The sequence below is a fragment of the Heterodontus francisci genome, chromosome 14, assembly GCF_036365525.1.
Source record: "Heterodontus francisci isolate sHetFra1 chromosome 14, sHetFra1.hap1, whole genome shotgun sequence".
Classification (NCBI taxonomy): domain Eukaryota; kingdom Metazoa; phylum Chordata; class Chondrichthyes; order Heterodontiformes; family Heterodontidae; genus Heterodontus; species Heterodontus francisci.
The window spans coordinates 47,674,073-47,691,174 of record NC_090384.1 but is presented as its reverse complement, the minus strand read 5'-3'; the positions used below and the strand labels follow the sequence as shown (position 1 = coordinate 47,691,174).

General features: G+C 43.8%; 1 protein-coding gene across 3 annotated transcripts in view; it reads right to left on the bottom strand.

Annotated features, from left to right (window-relative positions):
* Positions 1-2,829: 2,829 nt before the first annotated feature.
* Positions 2,830-17,102, bottom strand: part of fads2 (fatty acid desaturase 2) — an 87,735-nt gene continuing 73,462 nt past the window's right edge. For all 3 annotated transcript variants that reach the window (XM_068046175.1, XM_068046176.1, XM_068046174.1), the window contains 2 exons: positions 15,534-15,659; positions 2,830-11,140 (listed from right to left, as the gene is read on the bottom strand). In XM_068046175.1, the coding sequence (XP_067902276.1) occupies positions 11,089-11,140; positions 15,534-15,659 (178 nt within the window). In that variant the 3' untranslated portion in view covers positions 2,830-11,088. The remainder of the gene's footprint in view (positions 11,141-15,533; positions 15,660-17,102) is intronic.

The window sequence follows — 17,102 nt, the reverse complement described above, 5'->3', positions numbered from 1 at the left end:
CTGCACATAGCTGAGAAGCTTTATTCACATAGGACAAAGGCCTCAGCTATTTTAGCTCCAACTTCTTTCCTTTTTGCTTTCTGCTGGTTACTCCAGATCTAAAATCCCCTTAATTCTAACAAACACTGCTTGTCTTTTCATTTTTTCTTAATGAATTTTGTGTTCGGCAAAGCCATGGAACAGAAGCACTGCCATCAAGTTCAGGTAGGGCAAAGTGAAGCTCCCTCAAGGTCACTCTAATATGTCTTAGTCACATCTTTCCCATTTTCCACTCCTGTTCTTCAGAGTGAGAGCACCAATAAGTGTTAAGTTATGCTCCGTTTTGTCCTGTGGATCAAAGTTCCCTTTAAAATTTAATTGTTGTGCATGACCTTTCTTCTTCAGTGTGCGGTCCCTTTCAATTTTTCTGCATCACTGCGCACAGGAGTATTTTATCAAGGTAGAAGGCTTGGGTGGTACCTTGGAGGCTGCTGCACAGTCGTGCAGCTCAGTGGGAATATTGCTGTGGACCCATCCTCACTGCCCAAACTTGCTAAAGTCAGGGCCCTTACAGCCAGCAGTCACAGAGAATTTCACTTCCTCAGTCTGAACTAGATTGGCACCCAAGTACCATATATGACAAGCCGGTGTCTAACCCATTGCTCCAAACAATCCCCCTAAGAAGTATTCTTATGATGCACATTACCCTTGCTAAATTTCAAAAATCTTGCCTTTAACATCTCTGCATGATGAATGCAAAATTTACTGTTTTCCTATCTTTCTTAGTGGTTCTGTTAGCCAAAAAACACCTACATGTTGTTAAGCATTCTATAAATACCAATAACAATCGTGCAACATCGGCAGGTTGTGAGCAAGTTGTTCAACAGAGAGCATTCAATGTCAGTTTTCTAATTTGATGGTTTTATAATAATGGAGTATTTACAAACAGGTGCTGGATGTCTTATGGTAGTTAGAGGGTATTACTTGTGTTTTATCTCACTATTTTGAACAGTAAAGTTGGATTTTTTTGTATATACATCAGTGCATGTTGTGGTAGTTGTGCTACATGCAAGCAATGCATGATATTATTCTTTCCCCTATCGCATAACATGTAGTTCACTGAGTTGTTGGGTCTGACCACACACAGGATTACATAGGATATACGGCACCAAGACAGGCCATGTGGTCCAACCAGTCCATGCTCCACTCGAGCCTCCTCCTATTTTTCCTCATCTGAATCTACCATCGTAACCCTCTTTTCCCTTCTCCCTCATATGCTTGTCTTGCTTCCCCTTGGATTGCAGTGTGTGAGCCATTGCTGGAACGAGTGAACAGCACAAGAGTAATCTGAAAATTGGAAATAAACTGAAAAGGACAATTAATTGAGACATTCAGGAATGGTTAACCATAGGTGGAAATTAACAGAAATGAACCAAAATGGATATGAGTGGGAGACATTATCTGGGTGAAATGAGTAGAAGAGGAATGGACACAGGTAGAACACAGGTACCAAACCTCAGCATCTCTAATAAGCCCTCATCTGTTACTGAGCTTTGATGACAGGCGAGTTCAGTGGTGTAAATGCAAGAACTCTGCAATCAAGCGAGCGAAATTAAAGTAAACATGTGATACCTCTGAACTGACTATAAACCATTGGCAGCATCAAGCCAGCAAGGGCCCCCTTATCAATTGAGGTAAACTTGGGCTTTTGCACACCCTAAAAACACGAGTAACTTGAAAACAAGCTCCTATGGAATTCATGGAGTGGGAACCAATGAGCGATAATCTCCTTCCTTTATTGCTGCAGCACAGCTAATTGCAGTGATCTTGCAGAAATCCAAGGTGGACGCAAAGCTGGATATAATTGTAAGTGGTTAAATGAATCTTCCTGAAGACTGTGGCCTGGATTTTGTGGAAATGAGGTAAGTCCTGACATCGGGGCCCAAAGCACAGGTGGGCAGCGGGACTGCAGCTGCAATCTTCCCAGTGATGGCCAATTAAGGGGCTGCCGCTGGGACCACCATCCAATTAAGGATGGTGGGTTGCCATTCCTCGCTGCTAGCCCAATGAGAGGGCAAGCAGCTCTGCAGCACCACTGATAGAGATGGCCGCTGTGCAAGAGGAAAGAGAGGGGTCTCCATATTGAGGCGCCCTCGTAGAGAAGATGAAAAATTTATTTGTGCCGGGGCCAGGCCCCAGCAATTGGAGGCGTAACCCCTCCAGTGGCAGCATCAGGCCAACAGGGGCCTCCTCCTTGGGCTATGGACCCTTCGGAAACCAAGGTCCCCCTACCTCCAGAAAGCCGCTGGGAGGCCGCCTCCAAGTTGCTGGTTGCCTCTCTCCATGGCAGGGGGCCGCTTTGCTGCCAGCAAAGTGGCCCGATGCAGGACTGCATCAGGGAGCTCTCCCAATGCCATTCCATTCCATTTTCCTGCCCCTCCAGGTTCCCAGTCTGTCTCCAGAGTGCTGACAATCCCAGCCTGTGACTTTGGAATGAGGCCATTGATTTTTTTTTGCCAAGTGTAAAACTGGACTTGGGACTTCTAACAGCAAACTTCAAAAGGTTGCTAGGGATGATGTAAAACATAGCTACATTCAAAATTTTCAAATATCCAGTGGTGAAATACAGGCCATATCATTAGTGGATATATCAGGACATTGGAGGAGCTTTAATTGTACATCATCAGAGTAACATCAGGATGGCACCAGAACCAGAGACAACAGTTTGACTTATGGATTTCGAACAGAAAAGAATAAAGTATTTTAATGCCCAGTGTATGTTTTTAAAGAATTCCAGACTGCTTCATCAAAAAATGTTTGTAACAAGAATAAGGAAACCAAATTCCTCAATGCCATTTAAGAGTTTTTATTAACGGTTTATCTGAGACATTGTACTCTTTTAAAAACATCAAACTCTTCTCTATCTCAGTAGATTAAATGAAACTTAAGTCAAAATAAATACAGTTCAAGGTAGTTGTTCTGATTAATCAAAGAATCAATTGTCATTTTGGAACCGCTAACAATTTTAATCTTCTGATGATTTTTGACACAACTGATTTAAGAAACAACCTAAATTTCTGCCTACCCAGAAGGCTGTGACCTACATTGTCAATTAAGGCCTGGGCAAGGTCTTCATTTAGTGTTTGTTGGTGGGAATGAGGCATTCTGCAAGTGAGAAAGGCCTATAGTCTGATAAACTGAAGACTGTCCTGGTAAAACAGGACTCTTGACAGCTGGATCTAACCAACTGCACTAAAAAAAAATCTGGTCATTATCTCAATACTGTTTATGGGATTTTGCTGTGCACAAATTGACTAACACATTTCCTGAAAAAGTTACTACACTTCTAAGGCAATTGGCTGTACAGCACTTCGGGGTGTCCTGAGGTTATGAGGGGTGCTTTATAAATAAACATTCTTTCCTTAGTCAGAATTGGCAGGTGATGAATTCAAGTTAATAGCAGGGTTCACTAGATATAATCATTGTTTAAATTAGCAATATACCAGTACCTATGACATATTCTGGTTAAGCTTGTTCTAAAAGCAAAATGCTGTATCTCTGACCCTTAAGTTTCTTCAGCAAGTGTGTTGTTATTCTTGACACCAGAGGAGCATGATTTTCATGGAAAGCTGAGAGTAGGTTGGATTTTTTAATATATCCTATCCCTGGAATCCAACATGACCTACTTTAAGCAGTCTGCCACAAAGAGGCTGGGAGGAGAGAATGGACTTGGAATGCAGAGGTGAAGTCTACAGGGGTTCAGGTAGGAAACAGGAAACTAGACAAATGTAACTTTTGAAATGATGGTCTATGTCAGGTGGTCTACACTTAATGATAAAATACAGGTCATCTCCGACCGTAAGTATTCCAGAATCAATCATTTAATGTGATTCATCAACAATGTAATGGACTTACAGAACTCTTAAACATGTCCCATAGGGTCTGCACTACAGTATATGAATGCTGCATGTTGAGGAACAGCAGTTTAAAGAGGTTCCCAGACTGTGCAGCATACCCTAGTCACATTATCCTTCCACTATTAAACGTCTGTGCATAATATCAGAACTCTTGACTACTGAGACTTGATGTAAAACTAATCTATTAAATCTGATATGTGCTGCATGGTTTAGAACTTTGTTTACATAAGGAGGGCTACATATTCACACCAGAACATCATCTTGCAGGCTGGGATCTAATTGAGGAGTTCATATGGTTTATATGTAAGTGAATAATAAGAACTTATAGTGATTGGAATCTAATCAAAGAGTTCAGAGGCATTATGTACAGAGTAGTGTATGTAAGTAGTGTATGTATTCAAGAGTTATAGGCTGGATGTGAATCAAGAGGATGGAATTCTGGTTATAAGCTCAATTCTGACAATATAGGACTTATTGTGAAGCTTTTGATTGATGATTTCTCAAGTAACTCCAGGATGGCTGTTACTTTATTGGTGTTTACACCTGGAGGTGAGGGAACTATTTAATTTAGTGAAAAGTCCTTGAACATGTAATCACCTCTCAAATCTGTACCCATCTTTCCTGCAATCCCATATTTGAACCTCTCCAATCAGGTTTCTGCCCATGCCACAACACTGACAAGGCCCTAATCAAATTCACAAATTACAAAGTGACTATGACAATGGTGCACTATTCCTCCTCATCCTCTCCTACAGTCTTTGGCATGGCTGGCCACGCTATGTTCCTCCAATGCCTCTCCTCCGTTGTCCAGCTGAATGCGACTGTGCTGGCCTGGTTCCACTCTTACCTATCCAGTTGTACTTGGAGAATCTCCTGCAATGCCTTCTCTTCCTAACCCCACCTCCGATGTCCCACAAGTATCTATCCTTGCTCCCTCCTATTTCTGATCTGAAAAAGTGACATTAGGTTTCAACTGTACACTGACAACACCCATCTTTACCTCACCACCATCTCTCTCAACCCCTCCACTGCCTCTGTGTTGTCTGACGTCCACCCCTGGATGAGTCAAAATGTCTGCTGAGAAGGAAAACATTGCCTTTGGCCTCAGCCAGAAACTTCATTGCCTAGCCATCAATTCCAACCCCCTCCCTGCCCAGTGCCTCAGGCTAAATCAGACTGTTTGCAACCTCTGCATCCTATTTGACCTGGAGCTGAACATCCGACCCCGTATCCTATCAATCACAAACATTGTCTACCTCCACCTCCTTCATATCACCTGTTTTTGCCCATGCCTCAGCCCATTTGCTGCTGAAACCCTCGTGCATTCTTTTGTTACTTCCAGATTTGACTATTCCATTGTTCGCCTGGCTGGCCTCCTATCTTCCACCCTTGACAAATTTGAGCTCATCCAAAACTCTGCTGCCCATTTCCTTGCACCATTCCGTTCATCGATCATCCCTATGCTCACTGACCTACATTGGCTCCCAATCCAGCAATACCTTGATTTTAACATGGTCATCCTCATTTTCAAATCACTCCATGACCTCACCCCTCACTATCTCTGTAACCTTCTGCAATCCAACAACTCTCCAGAAATCTGCATTCCTCCCATTATGGCCTCCTGTGCTTCCTCCACTTCCTTTTCTTCACCATTTGCAGCTGTATCTTCAGACTTCTAGGCCCTAAATGCCAAAACTCCCTTTCTAAACCTCCCTACCCCTCTCTCCTCCATTGACAACCATTAAAACTTACCTCTTTGACCAAGCTTTTAGTCATCTATCCTAATATCTCCTTTGGCTCAGTGTGAATGTTTTTCTGATAACGTACCTATGGAGCACCTTGGGATATTTTACTACATTAAATGCACCACAGTAGACCTTCCAAAGGATAAATAACCTGACATAATTATATGATTATCTAGAAATGGGTTGCAAATAGTCAGCAACCTATGAAAAATGCAGCATCAATAAAAATGCAAATAATAGTGCACACACCTGTGTTAAAATAATCCAACAGCTGTCATTATGGGGAGTCACAGACTGAGCTTTACTTCCTCCCATGGATATCAGCAGAAAATATAATTTCAAGAAATGTAAATTATCAGGAATGGTTAAATAGATTAGGATTGTTTTATTTCAGAAAAGATTTCAGGATTATGAGGGGGAATGATTTAATTGTTGCTGTTCAAAAAGCAGGGGATACAAGTTAAAATGTTAGTAGATGAAAGTTTTTCTTCTAGGTGATAATGAACTTGTGGAACGAGTTTATTTAGAGATACAGCACTGAAACAGGCCCTTCGGCTCACCGAGTCTGCGCTGACCATCAACCACCCATTTATACTAATCCTACATTAATCCCAAACACATCCCCACCTTCCCCTACCTATACTAGGGGCAATTTATAATGGCCAATTTACCTATCAATCTGCAAGTTTTTGGCTGTGGGAGGAAACCGGAGCACCTGGTGAAAACCCACACAGTCACAGGGAGAACTTGCAAACTCCGTACAGGCAGTACCCAAAATTGAACCCGGGTCACTGGAGCTGTGAGGCTGTGGTGCTAACCACTGCACCACTGTGCCGCCCTAAAAAACACTCACCTGAGTTACTGAGAAAAGTCATTGAAATGGACAAGAGACAATTATATATGGGGGATATGGTGTGAAGGAGATAGTTGGGGGTTGCTCTGTGAAAAAGGGATGAATTTATTGGATCTACTGGGTTTTCGTTTCTAAACATTCTTATGGATAATTTGTTTTATTATCCCATAAGTAATTAGATGCTGCCCCATTGATACCCTCTTGGAGATGGCCTTATTCCATGGCTCCTATCTCCCAAACTTAGAAGATAGAATTATGTTACTCCCTTTCCCTCATGTATGCCAGTTAATATTTGTGCAGTCACCAAGTCACCATTAAATAGATTAGATAATTGCAGTTAAAGAGGCAGGGCCCAAAGGGTCCCTGCTCTACTGCCAGAAGTATAGTGATGTAGGAAGACTGGTCACTTCTTTAAATGGATGCTGATCCTGTCCTAAATCCCATTTGCAGAGGTGGAACAGAGGTACCTACCTGCAGGCAAATTGGAGCAGAACCCAGGAGAGATGTTAATGTTTGAAGGAAGAAGGTAAGTCAGGTGGAAGAAATTGGGGTAGGCAGAGACCCTTAACTTCTGTAGTGTGCAAATGTGGTATGGAAGTCAAGGCCTGTATTTGATCAATTACTTTGAGTTGTTTAGTGCCTTGTTCGGATCCAGTACGGATCCCATATTTGCATCTACTGGGTTGAAGCAAGTGTCATGGATGGAATTATTGGCCTAACTCAGGAACTTCCTAAAGCTGGATTCTGAGGTATGGAGTATAGGCAGAAGGTTCATACAAACTCCTCACCCCTCCTCCATTGGAATTAGGGTCATATCGTAATCAGGACGGAAACCCAATAGGCAATCTGCCAATTTTGCACCCTCTGACATGGAAATTTGGGTCAAGATCAAAAAATATTGAAGAAATTTAAGTTAAATGATTACAGAGTACAAAAAAAATCACATTACGGCTGTCTGCAATATGTTCTGTATGTTTGGGATTGCTAGCAAGAAATAATTGGTGGAAGAATCTAATTCCTCCCCCACCCCCCCCTCCCAAACTTTTCCTCTGCTGACCGTCTGGACTTTATAAAATTATTCATTCTCAGGATTTGGGCACCGCTAGCATTTATTGCTCATCCCTGGTTGCCCTTGAAAAAGGTGTGGTGAACCAGCTTCTTGAACTGCTGCAGTCCATGTGGTGAAGATACTCCCACAGTGCAGTTAGGTAGGGAATTCCAGGATTTTGACCCAATGACGAGTATAAATGGCAGGATGGTGTGTGACATAAAGGGAAGTTGGAGCTGATGGTGTTCCCATACACCAGCTGCCATTTTCCCTCTGGGTGGTGGAGGTTGTAGTTTTGAGAGATGTTGAAGAAATTTTATTGACTTTCTGCAGTGCATCCTCTAGATAGCACACACTGCAGCTATGATGCACCTGTGGTTGACGGAAGTAACATTTATGGTGGTGGATGGGGTGTTGGTCAAGTAATTGCATTGTCCCGGATGGTGTCAAGCTTCATGTGTATGGTTGCAGCTGAACCCATCCAGACAAGTGGAGAGTATTCCATCACAATCCTGGCTTGTGCCTTGTACATGCTGGAGAGGCTATGGGCGATAGGAGGTGAGACACTCGCCACAGAATACGCAGCCTCTGACCTAAACTGGTAACAATTATGTGGCTGATCTAGTTAGGTTTCTAGTCAGTGGTGACACACGCTTCAACCAAGATGTTGATTCAGCAATGGCAATGCCATGGAATGTCAAGGGGAGGTGGGATCACTTCGAGCTGTCGATAAAATGCTGCACCAGCTGTTTGGCATTAAACTGTTGTCGTTTCACTAGGTTGGCATCTTATTTTCAGGTACACCTGGTGCTGCTTCCTGGTGCCGCAGTAAGGAGTGTAGAAGACGGTTTCTGGGATACAGTTTAGTAACCGCATCAGTTCTTCAGCTCCTTGTCCACCTGATCATTCCTTTTCACAAAAATCTGGGCACTGATTGTCAACAGACTATTCAACTGTGGGGATCATCATGGTCAAGCTAGATCCTGTCATGACCTGAGATCTACACAGGCATTTTCCAGGAGTGAATCATTGGACAGTGATGGGAGCTTGGGCATTCCTTTTAAAACACAAGTGAATACCTGTTTTTCTCCATAATAACCAGCTCACCAATGGAATCATATTCTCAGAAAGCAGCTACTTCAAAGCTTTGCATTCCTGCTGTTCATTCCTCTTCTCCTTCTCCGTGCCTAGTGGTACACAATACAACCTATTTCTTCCACTGTGCTGGGTTATTCCATTAACAAAGACCCCCTTTTATGTGGACAGGTCATTAGCCTGATCAGGGGCACTGCCTAGATGCGATTGGGGGAGGGTGCTAGGGGAGAGGAGCAGAGGTTCACAATTCCACTTCCATCAGATGTAATTATCTGGATATCAATCCACTATTTGGATACTGGATCTCTCCTCTTCCAATGCCACAGTGCAGTTCAAATAGTGAGTTAATTACAGAAAAAAAAGGAAGATATTCTACCATTTCTCGTTAATAGGTATTTTGTGTCCTAGCTACTTTCTTCCTCCTTCTTTGCCCTGTGGCACTGAGACCAACTGTAGATTCATAGTGTAGAATCTAGCCTCATTATTTATAAAGTAGTGTGTGGGTGTTTAAATTTTAAAGCACATTATTATGCAAACTAACTTAGCGCAGGAACTGTACTGGGCGATAACCGTATGTACAGCTGGTAGGATGAGTGAGTGATACTGCTGTTAGTTAAAGAATACATTCCTTGTTAATAATATTCACCAATGGGTGGGTGAGATTAAAGGGATTCAACAATTATTTCAATATTGAGTTGTGCCAGAAACAGGATTAGTGAGTTTATTAAACAAAAATTATCTATGCCATAGTCCTCCTGGTTACTGTAAATTACAGACAGACATGACTGAAAGAGAGCTTTGCCTGTTAGGATAACAAACCAGGTATAGAGACACATGACAAACATAGAAGTAGGGAACCTAGCGATCATGGTTGCAAAAAGCAGGGGAGGTGCTCAGCGAGAAAGGGGTCGACCGCGGCTGGAATCCACATTTTGGGTGTGTCATACTCCAAACCAACACAGAACAGATCGCTGAAACTCACCTCAAACTGCTACAGAACCATTCATTCCTTAGGTCATATGTAGAAACTTCAATATTTTGTTTTGTAAATGGACTCACGGGGCTTGATTTTATTTGCTTTAGGTATTGCCAAATATATGCATAAGGTATTTTGCTTGTTCTCTGTTTCTGGTGGTGGTGTTTGGAGGGGCAGGGGGGTGGGTGTGGGGGCAGTGCGTGGGAAGAGTTGGGTATTGGAGGTAGCAACAGTTTAACCCCCTGCCCCCAATTTGTACCCTGTTCTTGAGGCAGTGATTTGCACTGGGGTACAGGTTCCATGGCCACAGATGCCATTTGGTATCTCACACAAGGTGCCATTCTTGACAACTTAATGAATGCAAGCTCCATGACTCCAAGAGACATCAAAGCAGAGTCTCCTCATGTCCTGGGCTACATCCACCCAAGTGTGTTTGTCAGCGGGGTAAAGCACTGGCCAGGGACCAACAACTCTCTCTCCCAATCCAGGGGTAATAAGACCAATTGTAGCATCCTAAATCAGCCAGGGTTCTGGCTTCTGATTGCTATGCTACGATCCCTGCTGAAAAATGCGTCAGTGCAGATGTGGGGGAGAACAGGATCAGATTGCCACCTTGGCTGAGATCAGTGCAGACTGGGGATATGAACCTGGGATTGGCCAGCTCTGTAAGGCTCTGCATCACACTGGGTGGTGCTATCACTTAGCTGGTAGTTAGAGTGGGCAAGTCCCATCTGCCCAGCCTCACCCAAAGGCCATTTAGAAAAACAGTACCACCACTGCAACCTGCTGCCATTTGGAATGTTTGTGAAAGCGAAGGAAAGCGGGTTCCACACTCCTGCCTGGGACCTGAATGTGTGCATTATTTCAACTGTATCTCAAAAAGACGAAGTAAATTTTCCCTGACAGGATTAGATGGAGAAGAAGTGAACTGATTGTTTTAAACACTGGCATTGTGCATTGCACTTCCTCCTTGGCATCTCCTTCAATAAATGGTGGTGGCTACAATAAAATATGTCTGATGTACGTTTAACTGGAGGTTAAATATTCACACAGCTGGTGCAGTAATTCCCCCTTGCACTACTCAACAAGATACACTATAGGTGTCACAGCACAAAAGAACTTCCCGTTTAGTGTCAGAAACACACTAAATTGAAATAAAATCAAGCCCACTGTCTCATCTAATTAAAATGAAGTCTGCTCCATTGGCAATGGATGTGTGCCAAGGCTTGAATGGAGGGTTGGGGGGAGGTGGGTGAAGAAAAGAGAACAATTGAATTCAAGGTGTTCTTCACCAGCCATCATTTGAGGATCAGATCATTCGTCGGGTCATGCAGAAAGCCAGTGGCAGCTTCCTGTTAATACTGCAGAAACCACTTGAAATGCACACAGACTCCAAGAGAAACAGGAACTCCAATGCAGTACTGGAATTCAGACAGAGACAGGAAGAGAGAGAAGCGAGGATTGATAGAGTAGCCTCATTTGTGGAGGTATGCATCTAACCACAGCTCACCAGACTTCTTCAGGGACCTGCGGGGAGAGAAGTAGCACATTAGACTAATCAGTGGCAAACTTAAATAGAATCAATTTACAAAATGTTAGGGAAACATAAATGGGACAATTAAGGAACTGAATAGTTAAAAACTTCCCACAAGGACCAATACTTGGACATCACTGTGGACATAGAATTGGTGCCCTACAAACAGATTTATTACTGATGTTAATCCATTTCCTTCACCTTGTGGGACTCAGTGATGCCTGCCTCCCAGCCAGCAACTTGAATTTCCTGAATGAATCCTTGCTGATGTTCAACCCAGCTTCTTCACACTGTGCTAGCATACATACCATCCTAGAAAATTAGCAAAAGCAGGCCAACAACTTCACCAAAACTGACCAAGTGCCTCCACAAAAATGACAACTCAAAAATAGGCCTGAATGTAGTTATACTGGAAGTGCAGTGGCATCAAGGCATCAAGGGTAAAGTGAGAATGGGTCTTCCTATGGAGTGATGTGTGCTCATGGGAATATCTCTGCAGTGTGCAAAGTTTAATTGCTGTTGACTTTTGTCCACAAGCACACATGAATGGGCATTGGGTTTGGAATGCTGACTGATTCATACAAACTAACCTTTCATAAGCAGTCACTGTGCAATTTGTTCTGATATTTCCCTCATTTAAAATTAGATGCACAACAGTAGTCATATTAATTGGATAAGAGCAAAATACTGCAGATGCTGGAACTCTGAAATCAAAACAGAAAGTGCCGAAAATATCAGCAGGTCTGGCATCATCTGTATAGAGAGAAACAGAGATAACGTTTCAGGTCTGCGACCCTTCATCAGAACTGGCAAAAGTTAGAAATGTAACAGTCTTTGAGCATGTGAAAGGGGGGGGGGGGGGGGGGGGGGGTGGGGGAAGAAGAACAAGAAGGAAGGACTGTGATAGTGAAAGACAAAGTGTAAGTCCAGAGAGAGTGCTAACGGCAGACTTTCACTACAACTATTTAGCACTCCATTTACATTCTGTTCCATGACATCTGTCATTTAATCTCTCCCCTCTACGTCCTATCACAGTAAGTGGCCAGTTAGAAAATATACAAGTTGATTAGAGCAAGTCAGAGTGCTATTTTTATTAAAAGAAAAAGGTAGGCCATATGAAACGAGCTGAACAGAGTCATTGAGGTGGTAGGTAGGGGGATTCGATGAATATTGGATGCATGCATTTTCAGAAGGTTCCAGACAAAAGATTGCTAGTTAAAATTGAGGTTTGTGGAATTGGATATAGCCTTGTGTCATGGACAGAAAGCAGGCAGAGGTAAAGATGCAGAGAGTTGGGATTAAAGGAGCATTCCTGGATTTGTTGTAGTGATAAATGGTATCACCAAGGATTGGTACTGGGATGCCAGCTTTTCACTATATTATGCATACATAATGTAGGGATCATGGACAAGGTGGCATAATGTTTAGCCCAGATTTTAACTGGGAGCAGGAATCGGACAGGTGTGGGCAAGGTGAGGTTCAAACCTCAAGGTGAGGTCAGAGTGCCTGCCTTTGGCATCAAGGCAGCATTTGACTGAGTATGGCATCAAGGAGCCCTAGCAAAACTGGAGTCAATGGGAATTGGGGGAAAACTCTCCACTGGTTGGAGTTGTACCTAGCGCAAAGGAAGATGGTTGTGGTTGTTGGAGGTCAATCATCTCAACCCCAGGACATCACTGCAGGAGTTCCTCAGGGTAGTGTCCTAGGCCCAATCATTTTCATCTGCTTCAATGACCTTCCCTCCATCATAAGGTCAGAAGTGGGGTATTCGCTAAAGCCTGGCTTGGGTATAAAATTAAAACCTGACCCGGGCCCAAGTCCTTCAATTTTTTTCATGCCTGACCCGAAAATATCAAACATTTTTTTTTTAGAGATACAACACTGAAACAGGTCCTTCAGCCCACTGCATCTGTGCCAACCATCAACCACCCATTTATACTAATCCGACATTAATCCCATATTCCTACCACATTCCCACCACCTATACTAGGGGCAATTTATAATGGCCAATTTACCTATCAACATGCAAGTCTTTGGCTGTGGGAGGAAACCGGAGCACCCGGCAAAAACCCACACGGTCGCAGGGAGAACTTGCAAACTCTGCACAGACAGTACCCAGAATCGAACCCGGGTCGCTGGAGCTGTGAGGCTGCGGTGCTAACCACTGCGCCACTGTGCTGCCCGTTATTAAACCGAAAAAAATCGCGTCAAAACGTAGATTAAACAGAAAACAATACAAAACAAAAGCCTACCACAGCCAACCCGAACCCGATCTGACCTGAGCCTGAATGCTGGACACAGAATATAGACCCGACCCAAACCTGACACATGTAGTCAGGTTTGGTCGGGTAGCCAGGCTTTAGTGTTCGCTGATGATTGCACAATGTTCAGCACCATTCACGACTCCTCAGATAATGAAACAGTCCATGTAGAATTGCAGCAAGACCTGGACAATATCCAGGCTTGGGCTGATAAGTGGTAAGTAACATTCCCGCCACACAAGTGCCAGGCAATGACTATCTCTAACAAGAGAGAATCTAACCATCTCCCTTTGACATTCAATGGCATTATCATCACTGAATCCCCCACTATCAACATCCTAGGGGTTACCATTGACCAGAAACTTAACTGGAGTAGCCATATAAATACCATGTTTACAAGAGCAAGTAAGAGGTTAGGAAACCTGCGGCGGGTAACTCATCTCCTGACTCCCCAAAGCCTGTCCACCATCTAGAAGTCACATGTCAGGAGTGTGATGGAATACTCTCCACTTGCCTGGATGGGTGCAGCTCCAACAACACTCAAGAAGCTCGACACCATCCAGGACAAAGCAGCCCACTTGGTTGGCACCCCATCAACCACCTTCAATATTCACTCCCTCCACCACAGTGGCAGCAGTGTGTACTATCTACAAGATGCACTGCAGCAATGCACCGAGGCTCCTTCGACATCACCTTCCAAACTTGTGACCTCTACCAACTAGAAGGACAAGGGCAGCAGATGTGTGGGAACACCACCACCTGCAAGCTCCCCCCCAAGCTACGCACCATCCTGACTTGAAAATATATCAGGGTTCATTCACTGTCGTTGGATAAAAATCCTGGAACTCTTTTCCTAACAGCACTGTGGGTGTACCTACCCCACATGGACTGTAGCAGTTTAAGAAGGCGGCTCACCACCACTTTCTCAAGGGCAATTAGGGATGGGCAATAAATGCTGGCCTGGCCAGCGATGTCCACATCCTATGAATGAATTTTTAAAAAACGGACACTGGGAGAAACTTGCTGAGCGGACGCATAAAAAACAGTTGGCATGTATGTGTAAGCTCGATTAACTTCTTCCAGCCAGCACCCTCTGTCACCAACTACATCTGTATGTTATATCTGTTCTCTCTCACTGTGTCTGGTCTAAGCTAACTCCCCAGGTAGTTCAACACCGTGCAGTATTTTGAAACAAACAGGTTTTCATGATAGTTTTTTTTTTACGCTATGATAGGTACAGGAAATAAAGAAACAAAGGTCAAGCATATAATTAAACTCTTTTTCCTCATGACAGCTTTGAGGTGGAAGATAGGTTCAATATTACAGGCTAAATTTTTCTAGCTTGCCGCCAATGATGTAGAGGGGGCAGGTGCTCCGTCCCCAGCAACGGCATCCGGCGCCACTGTACAGGCGCCAGCATCATTTTTAATGGATTTCAGGCACTTCCATTTCATTTTAAAGTTTAACAATTTTCCAACAAATTGAAATAAAATTTTCTTTACACTTCCAATTCCCTCTCCCACCTCCCGCAATGAATAATAAGTTTATTATTTGTCTTCTCCCCCCAAAAAGTAAATTTCCAATCACGACCTTCCCCCATGAACTTTCTTTAACCTTCAACCCTTTCCCACCAACGTCTCAGCCAATCATGTTCGTTTTTGCTGCTTCTCCCGCAACACCCACCCCCATCGCCCGCCCTGAAATCCCCACTCCTCCCTCCTTTCCATCAGTGTTCTGCCTCAGATCTCCAGGGTGTAGGACTTCCGGCCACCAGCCAGAATATCAGCGTGGGACGACCATTGTGGAAAGGTTGGTTATTATTCATTCATTAAACTTTATTAACATATTTAAATTAGGTTTTGTTTGCCGGGGGGTGGGGGTGGGGGCTGCCCCAAGGCCTTGCCATCACCGGTAACATGGGGCGGGGCCTTCCTGGCGTCGAGGCTTGTGGTGGGCCTCTCTCAGAAGGATTTTCCTGGCCACCCCGCCATGACCCCCGATGTCAGGGGGCTGGTAAAATTCAGCCCTACATCTTCCAAATAATCGAGGATTAAAATGACAAACTGTGTGGAAACCAGACTCTTGATACCAGGTGTCATGCTGCTATGGTATGTATATTACTCACCCTACAATATCCTTGAAGGCCTGCAACAAAGGCTTCACCTGGTAGTTTAGGCCATGCTTGTCACACAGTGATTTCACTAAAGGAGCAATCTTGTAGTAATTGTGACGAGGCATCATCGGGAAAAGACTGCAAAAAATGTATTAGAGAAAGGAAATTAAATGTAGTCATTTGTAAAGGAGGCTGGTGTTTGAATAATACTGCAACTGGAGCCTGTAACGTGGAGCTCCACTATTGACTCCTTTCCCTTTTGCCCCACTCCAGCCCCAGAATCTTCCTTCCTTTGTTCTATTCAAAACCACGCGACCAGTTTTAACTCCTCTCCCCTGGCAGAATCAGGGCACTGGTGGAATTAAAATCGACTTGATGAACTTATTGTCCTGATTCTCCTCAGCTGTCTTATTTATTGCGGCCTTCTGCTGGGTGGCCCAGGCATCTGCCTGAAAATCAGGGCCTCATTCCTTTAAGCAAATCAGGGTCGTATACCATATATTGTAGCCTGATGTAATATCTAGAAACAACTGAATATAGTGTGTGCTGTGCACACTCCAACTAGTTGTACCAAGAGATTCCAAAAAGTTAGGTGAAAATTTAATTTTGTGGATCCAGGAGTCACAGAAGTGCTGTTCCAGGTCCCACAGAATAGGAACATAGGAACAGGAGTAGGCCATTCAATCTATCGAGCCTGCTCCACCATTCAATACGATCATGACTGATCGTCCACTTCAATGTCTTTTTCCCACACTATCCCCATATCACTTTATGTCATTGGCATTTAGAAATTTGTCAATCTCTACTTTAAACATACTCAATGACTGAGCTTCCACAGCCCTCTGGGGTAGCGAATTCCAAAGCTTCACAACCCTCTGAGTAAAGAAATTTCTCCTCATCTCAGTCCCAAGTTGCTTCCCCCTTATTTTGAAATTGCATCCCCTGGTTCTACACTCCCCAAATGGGGAAACATCTTACCTGCGTCTACCCTGTCTATCCCTTTAAATATTTTGTAGGTTTCAATGAGATCACCTCTTATTCTTTGAAACTCTGGGCAGCGCAGTGGTTAGCACCGCAGCCTCACAGCTCCAGCGACCTGGGTTCGATTCTGGGTACTGCCTTTGTGGAGTTTGTAAGTTCTCCCTGTGACTGTGTGGGTTTCTGCCAGGTGCTCTGGTTTCCTCCCACAGCCAAAGACTTGCAGGTTGATAGGTAAATTGGCCATTGTAAATTGCCTCTAGTGTAGGTAGGTGGTAGGAGAATTGTGGGGATGTGGTAGGGAATATGCGATTAATGTAGGATTAGTATAAAATGGGTGGTTGATGGTTGGCTCAGACTTGGTGGGCCAAAGGGCCTGTTTCAGTGCTGTATAAATAAATAAATACAGGCCCAGTTTCTCCAATCTCTCTTCATAGGACAGTCTCGCCATCCTGGGAACAAGTCTGGTGAACCTTCGTTGCACTCCCTCTATGGCAATAATATCCTTCCTAAGGTGAGGAGACCAAAGCTGCACACAATACTCCAGGTGTGGTCTAACCAAGGTTCTAGACAATTGAAGCAAGACTTCACTACTCCTGTACT